Source organism: Heloderma suspectum, chromosome 4, assembly GCF_057233095.1.
Source record: "Heloderma suspectum isolate Gila_16-S chromosome 4, 16-S_ref, whole genome shotgun sequence".
Lineage (NCBI taxonomy): Eukaryota > Metazoa > Chordata > Lepidosauria > Squamata > Helodermatidae > Heloderma > Heloderma suspectum.
The window spans coordinates 205,143,789-205,156,636 of NC_139461.1; the positions used below are offsets into that span (position 1 = coordinate 205,143,789).

Consider the following 12,848-nt stretch of genomic DNA (forward strand, 5'->3'; position numbering starts at 1 on the left):
GGGCAAGGCAGAAACTGGTTGCACACAAATATATATTTGTTTACATTTCACACATGTACCAACTCAGGCGCTCTCTCTCTCTCTCTCTCACACACACGCACACACACACACACACACTTAGGTTTCCAATGGGGAGAATCCTAGTTTCCTTTTAGGGTGCAATCACACACTGGAGTTCTAGTATGACAGGGGAGGAGTGGAGTTTACTGAGATGAACTGGCTTTCCCCTCCACCTCACAGCAGGACCCCTCCCAGTTCTGGTCTGTCATGATTTTCTCTGGCAGGAGTCAATGGTTCCCATTGACTCTGTGGTTGCGTTCACATGACAAAAAGCTACGATGGTTTATTTTTCTGAATTAGTCATGATGGTTTATTGTGTCACCTGCGAGTGGTTTTCTGCAACCATGGTGGTTTATTTAGGCAAAATAAGCCACCCTGATAAGCCACGGTCTGCAGTGAGGTTTATTTTAACCATCATGGCTTATCGTGTCGTCTGGCACTTCAGAGTGGTTTAAACAGATTGCCTACAGAGTTGCCTAGGAAGAGTGGTCAAACCCGCTGCAGCTGCTCTGCTCCTCTCTGTTTCTGAGATCTGTTTAGCAACAGATTTTGCTCTCCGCCCATCTCTGCCCTCCCTCGTCCCTTGGAGAGGTGCTCTGCAAACTTCCAAAGTGTCAGACCGCCGCATTTCCCACAGAGAGGCATAGCCACACATGGTTTTAGCTCTGCCTCGGGTGCCTCCCTACAAGGGGAACTTGTCTATGAAACTTTGCCTTGTTCCTACAAACTTCCAAGAGTTTAGAGCCGCCATCCCCTTTTTGGTGCAAAGGTGTTTTTGCTCACATGTGTTTGTAATTGTGAAGGGTTTTAGTGGTGCATCCGGTGCCTCCCTACAAGGGGAACCTGTTTATGAAATTGTGTCCTGTTCCTGCAAACTTCCAAGGGTTTAGAGACCCCACCCCCTTTTTAGTGCACGCAGCTGGAGATAAGGGAAAGGCTTGGAAATCCGGCTTGGGAAGCGTGGCGGCAGTACAAGGGATGGCAGGATATGATTTCCACTGCAAAGAAAGCTGGGAGCGGGAGAATTATAGAGGGAGGAGGGGTGGGGAAATAAACCACACTGCATAGCTTAATTGTCTGATCATGTGCGGGTGGGATCACAGTGGCTTACTTTCAAAATAAGCTACTGTGAGTAGCTTATACACCACCATGGCTTAAAGTGACGTGCAAACCTGCACTGTGGGAGACATTTAAAGGGCATGCCATCTCAAGCCTGTTAAGGGGTGTGTGTGTGTGTGTGGTGGTGGTGGTGGTCGGGAGTCCTGTACCCTTCCCTGTTGCTGAGGGTTAAAATTTCTGGGACAGATAGGTTTGTCCCCTTCTCTTGGGATAGGGATAAGGTGTTATCCCCTGTCAACCATGTCCTTTATATATAAATAAAGCAGCTTTACTTTCTATACGCAAGCCAAATATAATCATTCACTTATCTGGGAGTAAGAAAATGTATTTTGATTGGCAACATGGAGATAGATGGGAACGAAATTCTGCCTTTCACTCCCAAACATTAGTGATCCTAATTTCAGGGGCAGAGGTTGCTCCCACTTCAGCTCATCACCAGCTGAAGCCTTCAGCGGAATTATAATCAACAGCTCAATCCAAGATCTATACATCTGGCCAGGTGCCTGGGCTTAAATGCAACCCTAGCAACCCCCTGCCAAATGATATTTTGTACATAACATATATTCATTTGTCTCAAAAAGCTATTAGGATTCGGAGCTACATGAACTCTCCTGCGATCTCTATTGCACAGCCTTCCCCATCTTGGTGCCTCCCAGATGTTTTGGACTTCACTCCCCATCAGCTCCAGCCAGCATAGCCAATTGTCAGGACTGCTGGGTGTTGTATCCAAAACTTCTGTAGGGCACCAGGCTAGGGCAGGCTGTGGTAAAGTCTTACTGGATCAGATCACCTAAGTCCAAGCAACATAATCACATAGATGTTAAGAGGCATAAAGGATTTACTAGCACTGAGTCCCAGTTTGAACAACAAGGATTCCTGCTACGTTTTCCACAATAGGACATGTTATAGCAGCCTTCCCCAACCTGGCACCCTCCAGATATGTTGGACTACAACTCCCAGCATCTCCCAGATAGCCATGCTGGCTAGGGGATGCTGGGAGTTGTAGTCTAACACACCTGGAGGACACCAGATTGGGGAAGGCTATGTTATAGAAACAAAGCTCAAATCTCACCATAAATGCTCTGTGCAAAGAATAACCAATGAAAAGTATTTCTTTGGCCAAACAGTCAGTAGTAAATGTGGATTGTGAAAGAGTGCATGTCACCTTCAGGTATGTTCACATAGAACATATTTGTGGGATGGAAACATCAATAGTTGTTGTTTTGCACAGTATCCAATGCTTTTGTAGGAGTTGGCATTATTGCATTTTATGAGAGTGAAGAGTTATTTCTTATTTCTAAATGCAAAGGACTAAATTTTATACCACTGACAGTTTAAATGGTTTCTTTACCTGAGGGGGGCTTTCCCATTTTCTTAAAAAATCTTCTTTGGCTTTGGCTAGGAACTCTTTCACTGAAAGCACAAATGAAAAAAAAAATCATTTAGTACAATTCACTATAGTAACAGAATTCTTAGAAATTATTTTAAGGCCGTTTTAAGAAGTTCTGATGAATGTGTATTCCAAAATTCACACACTGCATAAGAAGCAAGATTTCTACAGTATTTCTAACAGCTCTCTAAAGCTTTTGAATTACAATATGTATTTCAGCACAATTTGCTCAAACTAGTTTAAATCTAATAGGCCACACCACTGTACACACGAGCAGACTTTAAGGTGATGCAGATACCTCCTAGATGGACCAGAGGCAGACTGTGAAAAAACATCTCCTGTTGGTATTTGGAGAGCAAACAGATCTCCTTGTCATACTGCATCACTTTTGCTTAAAGGCTGTTTGCAAGCTGAGAATCAAGTGCACAGAATTATTGCAAGCAAAGGCAAAACATAGGGTTACAAAATTGCACATTAGAGATGCCCACAGCCAGAGACTACCGTGAAGTACTAATTTTGCATTTCAAGTGACATCATTCTGCATGCCTGTGCAAAATGTGCACTAAGATATATAGTAACTCAGGATTACTTTTACATTTTTTAAAACCTTTGAGTCTTATTATCAGCCAAGCCACTGTAGGTTATTCTAAAAAAAATAATCATCTCTATTTTTAAGTGGAGGGTACTATTTGTCATTTCTGGACAGAACAGAGAATCCTAGTCTGAGGTGGCCAGAACAGGGTCCACCTTCAGTGGACACACTGTGATTCAGTGCTTGTAGGGAAAGGGGATTTAGTTCTATGTCTAATAATGAGTCCAATAAAGAGACTGCAGAATATTCTTACTGCACCAACTTATGTTCAGGAACAGGTCCCAGTGAATTGTGTTTAAAATATTTTAAAGGTTTTATTATCTTCCAGCCATATAAGAATTTTCCTTCTCTTCCTATGGATAGAGCATGGGCTAAATATTTCCCATTGAGTACTTTCTTTTTGAAAGATCCTACAATAGTAGATTTGAATGCACGTGGAAAGGAAGAATCCTCTTGCTGGGTCATGATACATGACCTTTACCTGTGTAGGCCACTGGGGTCTAGTCCTGTGAGACCTTTTAAAAACTGTTTTTCCCCAGTGAAGACTATACCTCCATGCCATATCACACACTCTTTTGGAAGTTTCCTCAGTTTCCCATGTGGCATGGGGCACAGGGCAACAGTTCAGGCAATCCTGGTCTGAGGTGGTTGCTCACTCTATATTGAACCTGGTGTCTAATTCTTGCGATCTTGGCCCATGTAAATTTCTACAGTAAATTGACCTATTCTCTTGAGATGGTTCACACTCAAAACTTTGCAATGTTCAATTAAAAAAAGAACCCCAATTAAAGTATTAGGGGTCAAAGTGAGCCTTAGAATGATAAAGACTCAAAGGCGTTAACAACTATTATATGTTGATGCACCAGTTAAGGTAATTTTTGAGTTAAGAAAATACATGAGAAAAACATATACTTTTTAATACTGGATCTTAAATATAACTCGGCATAGTTGTTGTTGTTCAGTCGTTAAGTCATGTCCGACTCTTTGTGACCCCATGGACCATAGCACACCAGGCCTTCCTGTCCTCCGCTCTTTCCCGGAGTGTGCTCAAGTTCATATTCATTGCATAGGTGATGCTATCTAGCCATCTCATCCTCTGCCGTCCCCGTCTCCTTTTGCCTTCAAACTTTCCCAGCATCAGGGTCTTTTCCAGGGAGTTTTCTCTTCGCATTAGGTGGCCAAAATATTTGAGCTTTAGCTTCAGTATCTGTCCTTCCAGTGAGCACTCAGGGTTGATTTCTTTTAGGATTGACTGATTGCAGTCCAGGAGACTCGTAAGAGTCTTCTCCAGCACTACAGTTCGAAAGCATCCATTCTTCGGCACTCAGCCTTCCTTATAGTCCAGCTCTCACAGCCATACGTTGCTATTGGGAAAACCATAGCTTTGATTATATGGACCTTTGTCGGCAAGGTGATGTCTCTGCTTCTTACTATGCTGTCTAGGTTTGCCATAGCTTTCCTCCCAAGGAGCAAGCGTCTTTTAATTTCATGGCTACAGTCACCATCTGCGGTGATCTTGGAGCCCAAGAAAATAAAATCTGTCACTGCTTCCATTTCTTCCCCTTCTATATGCCAGGAAGTGATGGGGCCAGATGCCATGATCTTAGTTTTTTTTTTAATGTTGGGGTTCAAACCAGCTTTTGCACACTCCACTTTCACCCTCAACAAGAGGCTCTTTAGATCCTCTTCGCTTTCTGCCATTAGGGTGGTATCTTCTGCGAATCTGAGGTTGTTGATAATTCTCCCGGCAATCTTAATTCCGACCTGCGATTCATCCAACTCGGCGTTTCTCATGATGTACTCTGCATTTAAGTTAAATAAGCAGGGCGATAATATGCAGCCTTGTCGTACTCCTTTCCCAATTTTGAACCAATCAGTTGTTCCATGTCTGGTTCTGACTGTTGCTTCTTGACCCTCGTACAGGTTTCTCAGGAGACAGGTAAGGTGGTCTGGCACTCCCATCTCTTTAAGAATTTGCCACAGTTTGTTGTGATCCACACAATCAAAGCCTTTAGCATAGTCAATGAAGCAGAAATAGACGTTTTTCTGGAATTCTCTTGCTTCCTCCATGATCCAGCAAATGTTGGCGATTTGATCTCTAGTTCCTCTGCCTCTTCGGAACCCAGCTTGTACTTCCGGTAGTTCTCGGTTCACATACTGCTGAAGCCTAGCTTGTAGGATTTTGAGCATAACCTTGCTGGCATGTGAAATGAGCGCAATTGTAGGGTAGTTTGAACACTTTTTGGCATTGCCCTTTTTTGGAACTGGAATGTAAACTGACCTTTTCCAGTCTTGTGGCCACTGTTGACTGTTCCAAATTTGTTGGCATATTGAGTGCAGCACTTTAACAGCATCATCTTTTAGGATTTTAAATAGCTCAGCTGGAATACTGTCATCTCCGCTAGCTTTGTGGTTAGTAATGCTTCCTAAGGCCCACTTGACTTCACTCTCTAGGATGACCGGCTTAAGTTCAGTAACCGCACTATCATGGCTATCAGGGACATTCAGATCTTTCTTGTATAGTTCTTCTGTGTATTCTTGCCACCTCTTCTTAATCTCATCTGCTTCTGTTGGGTCCCTGCCTTCTTTGTCTTTTATCATGCCCGTCTTTGCACAAAACATTCCCCTGATATCTCCGATTTTCATGAAGAGATCTCTAGTCTTTCCCATTCTGTTGTTTTCCTCGATTTCTTTGCACTGTTCATTTAAGAAGGCCTTCTTGTCTCTCCTTGCTATTCTCTGGAAATCTGCATTCAGTTGGGTATATCTTCCCCTTTCTCCCTTGCTTTTCGCTTCCCTTCTTTCCTCAGCTACTTGTAAAGCCTCATCAGACAGCCACTTGGCTTTCTTGCATTTCTTTTTCTTTGGGATGGATTTCATTGCTGCCTCCTGAACAATGTTACAGACCTCCGTCCATAGTTCCTCAGGCACTCTGTCTATCAGGTCTAATCCCTGAAATCTATTCCTCACCTCCACTGTATATTCATATGGGATATGACTTAGGTCATACCTGAATGGTTTAGTGGTTTTCCCTACATTCTTCAATTTAAGCCGAAATTTTGCAAGAAGAAACTCATGATCTGAGCCACAGTCAGCTGCAGGTCTTGTTTTTACTGACTGTATACAGCTTCTCCATCTTTGGCTGCAAAGGACATAATCAATCTGATTTCAATATTGATCATCTGGTGATGTCCATGTGTAGAGTCGCCTCCTGTGCTGTTGGAAAAGAGTGTTTGCTATGATCAGCGTGTTCTCTTGGCAAAACTCTATTAGTCTTTGTCCTGCTTCATTTTGTACATCAAGGCCATGCTTGCCTGTTATCCCGGTGATTTCTTGACTTCCTACTTTAGCATTCCAATCCCCTATGATGAAGAGGACATCTTTTTTTGGTGTTAGTTCTAGAAGGTGTTGTAGGTCTTCATAGAACCGATCAACCTCAGCTTGTTCAGCCTTGGTGGCTGGGGCATAGATTTGAATCACTGTGATGTTGAACGGTTCGCCTTGGATTCGTACTGAGATCATTCTATCGTTTTTGAGATTGTATCCCAGTACTGCTTTTCCCACCCTTTTATTGACTATGAGTGCTACTCCATTTCTTCTAAGGGATTCTTGCCCACAGTAGTAGATATAATGGTCACCTGAATTAAATTTGCCTATGCTTGTTCATTTTAGTTCGCTGATTCCCAAGATGTCAATGTTCAATCTTGCCATCTCATGTTTGACCACCTCCAGCTTACCTTGAATCATTGATCTTACATTCCAGGTTCCTAAACAATATTGTTCTTTATAACATCAGAATTTCTTTTTACCACCAGACGCATCCACAGCTGAGTGTCCTTTTGGCTTTGGCCCAGCCGCTTCACTCTTTCTGGAGCTACTTGGAAATTCCCTCTGCTCTTCCCCAGTAGTATATTGGACACCTTCTGACCTGAGGGTCTCATCTTCCGGTGTCATATCTTTTAGCCTTGTGATACATTCCAATGGGTTTTCTTGGCAAGAATACTGGAGTGGGTTGCCATTTCCTTCTCCAGTGGACCACATTTTGTCAAAACTCTCCACCATGACCTGTCCGTCTTGGGTGGCCCTGCACGGCATAGCTTATGGCTTCACTGACTTATGCAAGCCCATTTGCCACAACTAGGCAATGATCCATAGTTGGTACCCTATAATAAATCTTTTGTTGTTACAAAACTGCTCAAGAAGCTTGAGATAATGCAGCAGCTCCTCTTTCAACTGGAGTATGGATGAGAGAATACTTTGCTGTCTGTGTAATTGTACTGGCTACCAATTTGTTTCTGGGATAATTTCAGGGTTGATGGTTCTACAATCTGCATCCTACATACTTTGGAGGAAACCTACTCCCATATGATCCTCTGCACTTACTAAGGTCACCTGAGAAGGTCTGGCTTTATATCCCTTCAAGGAAGCGATAGCCAACAGGTTGTGGATAGGGTCTTGTCTATTGTAGTAAGCTCACTTCATAAATTCTGCTACCTGATTAAAACTTGTATTTCAAAAGGCACTTGCAGGTCTTGGTTGATTCTAGGTTTATGGAGACACAACCTATGCTAGGAGTTAACCCTATGGAATACAGTGGGATTTTTAAGTAAATGTATGGAATTGTGCTGCACTCCTCTGTTAGGACCTGTTTTGCTGCTGATGAATCATGCCTGTTTTGTTATTTATTGTATTGGTTATAGTTTTTAAAACTTGCTTTAATTTTTTTGTATGTCATCTTGGACACGTAGTGTGAGTGGAATAGGGACACAACTCTTAAATAAAATTAGAATTTTCAGGTATCTCAATTTCTTTAAATGGTAAATTGTCTGCCTGACTCCGGTATCAAATTATCAAAGTGCTTTATCCAAAACATTGCAGAGTTAAGAATAATTACTTTACTAGTTGGCAATGGTTACCTGTCATCAGGAAAACAACTGCCCCCTCCTTTTAATTAGTCAGAAAGGGCTAGCTAAGATCCGTGAAGACTATTCAAATGTGAAGATGACCCCACCACTGAACTTCTACCCCAAGTGCACATTTTAGTCATGCCTTAAGTGTTATAATTGCAGTTTCCCCTTTTCATAATTTGATAGTATAGTCAATGACTTTGGGCTCTAATGAAAGAATGAGCATACCGAAGGTTTCTAAAGGTTTCACCAAGGATTTGCAGGAACATTCACCCACACAGTTGTGATGAAGAGAAGAAAGAGAAAAAGCGTTTACATATTTTCCATACGAGATACACAGAAATCAAGTTTATCTCAATCCAACTCCCTTCTCCATCCCTCTCTTCCCTAGGAAATAGACATCAGAATGCATTAGCACTCTCACGTGTTCCCAAAATGGATAAGGCTGCATAAAAAAAATACTTCTGTAAAAGGTAACCAGAAGACAACAAATTTTCATATCAAGAACAAATAGGTAAGAATTGTGAAGTAGTGTACACTGAAAACTGGTACAGAAGTCATAATTAAAGAAGAACTTTATTAAGAATTTAAACCAACAGATGCCCAAACATACCACTACAGATATATACATATGTACCAGAATTTCACAAGAAACCAGGGGTGTCATTTACAGAACAGCTGTGCTGACTGAATAGACTTACACTGCCCCTGCCCCACCAAACTGCTTATTTTGTAATATATGTTAGATGAAATGTTATGGGCTGCAAAACAACAAAACTATATGTGAGCATGGGGGGAAACTGCATGTCCAGCCTAAGTTCTGGCATCTTTACAACAACTATTTCTGAACAGGCAACCCATATTTTGAACTGAAAAAGTAGCTGTTCAGCAGTGCAAGTGCTGAGATGGAATTAAAAGAACCTCCAGTCTGTGCAGTTGTCCCCCATACACCTGGACTTTATTGCCACATTCCATTACCAGTTGCATGTTGGCAAGTACAAAAATAGAGGTTAAATCTACCCAAAAAAGTGAGAGATTTTTATACAGAACTATTAATGAAATGAAAATAAGCAATTGTTCAAGATTCATGTGTTTCCTGGATGGTCACAGGATATAATATTCCTGGCGCCAGCAGTTAAAGTGGAGATTCTAAAGCTACTATTTCCTTTTCCAACTCTATTTATCCATATTGACCACAACACTCTTCAAAATATTCAAATAAAACATCAGTAGATACCGCAAAATATAATGCAAGAAAACTATTGGCTTGGCGCGGATTCAGATGATCATCTTCCCCAATCAGGTGCCCTTCAGATGTTTTGGACTACAACTCCCAGGATTTCTGATCATTGTCTACGCGGGCTGGGGCTGATGAGAGTTGAAGTTCAAAACATCTGAAGGGCACTAGGTTGGGGAAGGCTGATTCTAAACTACAGTGTGATATCCTGTCTTGTTAACTAACTGGCATCAGAATAAACGATAGTTCCCCGTGTTCAGTAAAAGGAAGTGGTGGTTTAGTCCATGAAAGCAGAAGCTTTCAATCTCCTCCTCTTGTGTGGGAAGGAGGGGGTGAGTGCATAAGCCCGAGGCTCATTGCAGCTTGTTTGTAATCTAAATCATATTTTTCAGATGATCATCTGAACCAGACCATTATGAGGCAGAAGGGAATATACCATGCTAATCAATTAAAAGCACACACCGTTTTGTAGAAAACCTTGGTGGAACTTCCAAGTATCTTTTGGTGTACATCCCTACTATCCCTTATGACACACTCCCCCCCCCGGCCCTTTAAAAAATTGGGAGATATATAAGAAAGCTCAGCCCATAGGTCTCTCTAGTAACTCTCATGATATATTGTAAAGACTTCTGTATGGTAATAAGACAACTAGCTCAACACTTACACTGTTTACGTTCTGCAGATTTTAACAAGTGCAAGTAACACAGAGAGAAAACAGATGGCAGTACACAATATTCAAACCAATAACAGAGCATGTTTGTAAACAACTCTAGATAACTCTTTTGTGAAAATCTAATTAAAAAAACTGGTATAGGTGGTATGCTATTCTCATTAGAATTTTTAAGACGTCCACTGGCAAATAACTGGCAAATGTTAGACATGTGAACCCATAATGCAGACTTAATTCATATAAGTGGTAATGAACTGGTTCATACCTGATGCTAACCCATGCTTTATTTAACCCATGGACTGTTGCCCTACTCAAGGTTTGTCTTGCAGACGATCCAACAAACTGTGGTTTGTTTTCTCAATCCCTGGGTTGTTTGTTACCCTCCTCCTTTGCCCACTTCCTTCTTGTATCCCAAATGCCTTTTGGTGCTGTAGTACTGGCATGCAGAGTTCCTGGGTTTTTTTTAAATCTCTTTTGCCTACCACCTATATAGCCTGGTGAAATAACCCATGAACAACCCATGGTTCTGGGTTCATGTGTAACAACAAACTATTTTTTAAACAACCCACAGTTCAAAACCCAACAACAAACCATGGGTTCTCTTTCTGGGTTGTTTGTGGTTAAGAAATTATGGTTTGTTAGTGTGGCTGGGTATACACATTACAATAACCTAGAATTCAACACCCATGGGTTAAATAAAGCATGGGTGAGCGTTATGTGAGAACCAGGTCTATACCTTAAGATTAAAGATTTTTGGAATGAGGTTTTTGAAGTAACCTACAATTCTGTGAGGGAATACTGTCCCACATCTGCCCCCTTCATGTTTATTAAGTATGGTAAATCTAGCCCAACCTAAATGAGAGAATAATTTGATTACTAAAGAAACAATGACTACAACTAAAACCTGGAAATCTGAGTTAAATGGACATTAATGAACTGATAGCTAAGACTTGGGATATTGTGTACTTAAGTAAACTATGTTTAAACATATTTGATAATGTATAAACTATTCTAGAAATTCTAAAAGCATAGTAGAACAAGTTGTTAATTTCTGGAAATTTAAATATGAAAATATACAGTAGCAAACCATATACTATATTATGATTAGCCTATTCACCTACAACAGCTTATTAATATTCATATGACTAAGTTTTGTTATGTCTTGTAACTGTTAGTGAACTATTTTGAAATGTTCCTATATTATGTAAACTTTTCTGATGTGAGATGACTTGAACATGGTTTACATGGAAAAGCAGCATATTAACTGCTGCTGCTATTTGTAGTTGTACTGTCTTGTTATCTCCAAAATAATTTCACGTTAAAGAATCAGCCCCATAATCCAATAAAGCAGCACACAGAAAAAGGACATAAAGAGGAAACACACACCCTTATTTGCACAAGCCTGGGTTAAGAGCTATGAATTACTTGGCTCTTCCTCCTTTTACCTCTCATGTGGGCACATGCAGTGTTATATGCTAATAGTCCTTAAGGCCAGCGTCAGCCTGCCAGCACTCCTGAATAAAACCTTCTCTGCACAGAACTTATTTTAAAAATGCAAGAGAATAAACTGCTTAGAGTCTAAATAATCCCATCTGCTTTGGTCAAATGCCAGTTCCTAGTTATTTAGAATGCCCTTCATCAGACTACAGCTTAATTTCTATTTGAAAACTCAAATAAAATCACAATCATGACATTCTAAGCATTCTGACACAAGGCAAGATACTATGTAAAACTGAGGATTATAGTAAAATATGCCCACTGGCTGAAAAAGATATGCTTGTGTCCCCACCCCACCCCACCCCACCGCCACCACCAAGAAAAAGATCCTCTCGAGTCCACATATGTCAGACACCTCTGTCCCCACTCCTCACTGGTAGCAAGAAAATTAACACAGACCATGCAGTTTACAGAGCTGCAACTGAGCTTAATAGAAAGGAAAGCACCTGCATTTTTTCAGGAACCTATTTTGCTGACTTCCCACACTTCTGGTTTAGTGCAAAATTTAGTACCAAACACGTAGCATAAGGACTGCTACCTCCTGGCTGCATCAGTAGGAAGGCAATCTTGTTTCCTATTGCTATGTGCCAATCCTTTTACACTCGCACTCCCCACATATTCATGTTCTAAGATAAGTGCTGAGAGTTTGCTGAAGTTTTCTTCCCCTAGCTTCTCCCTTGTAATATGGCAATACCAAACACTCATTGGCCTGAAAACATTGTAATTCAAAAGGACATCCTTTCCCTCTCTATTCCCTGTTAATGAAGGGATTTGAGAGGCATATGCAAGTCTGAGAACACAAAGTAAACATGTAGCCTGGAGCTTCAGCTAGTCGTGGTTTCAGGGCACATGTTTTTCAACACAGAGATGCCTCTCAAGTGTCACAAAAAATATGTGATGTGTGTGCCTTAGATCAAAGTAATCAGGAAAAGTGACCAAAGTATGGGGCGGATAGCTCACAGTTTGTGAATGTGTCTACATTCCATCTTCTGCTCAGAAGTTATTTAGGCTCAGAAGTTATTTTGAGACTTGCTACTCCAAATATTCCAGTTACCTCATGGACAACCAACCCAAGCTCTAGAGGACTGTTGCAGGAGAAAAAAGTCAAACAGTAACTGGCCTGGTTAGATTGGCAAGTATCTCCTTTTAGTAGCAAGTAAAATTTACAGCAAAGGGATCTATGGCTTAACACATCGCTCCTAAAAAGGATAACAGCAATTGTCAAACATCCATGAGAAATGGTTACTCACCATCGGCTTTTACAACCCTCACACATGGGTTGAAGACAAAGAAGAAGAAACCTTTTATGTTATCACAAATATTCTATTTTTCCAAAGCTTAAGTTTCCACAGCAACCATGTAAGTAAAAGGGATAA

At 41.0% G+C, this 12,848-nt stretch overlaps 1 protein-coding gene across 2 annotated transcripts in view; it reads right to left on the minus strand.

Moving 5' to 3' along the window:
* PRKACB (protein kinase cAMP-activated catalytic subunit beta) overlaps positions 1-12,848 on the minus strand; it is a 91,261-nt gene that overhangs the window by 21,979 nt on the left and 56,434 nt on the right. For both annotated transcript variants that reach the window (XM_084852113.1, XM_084852112.1), the window contains exon 2: positions 2,531-2,592. In XM_084852113.1, coding sequence (XP_084708239.1) covers positions 2,531-2,592 — 62 coding nt within the window. The remainder of the gene's footprint in view (positions 1-2,530; positions 2,593-12,848) is intronic.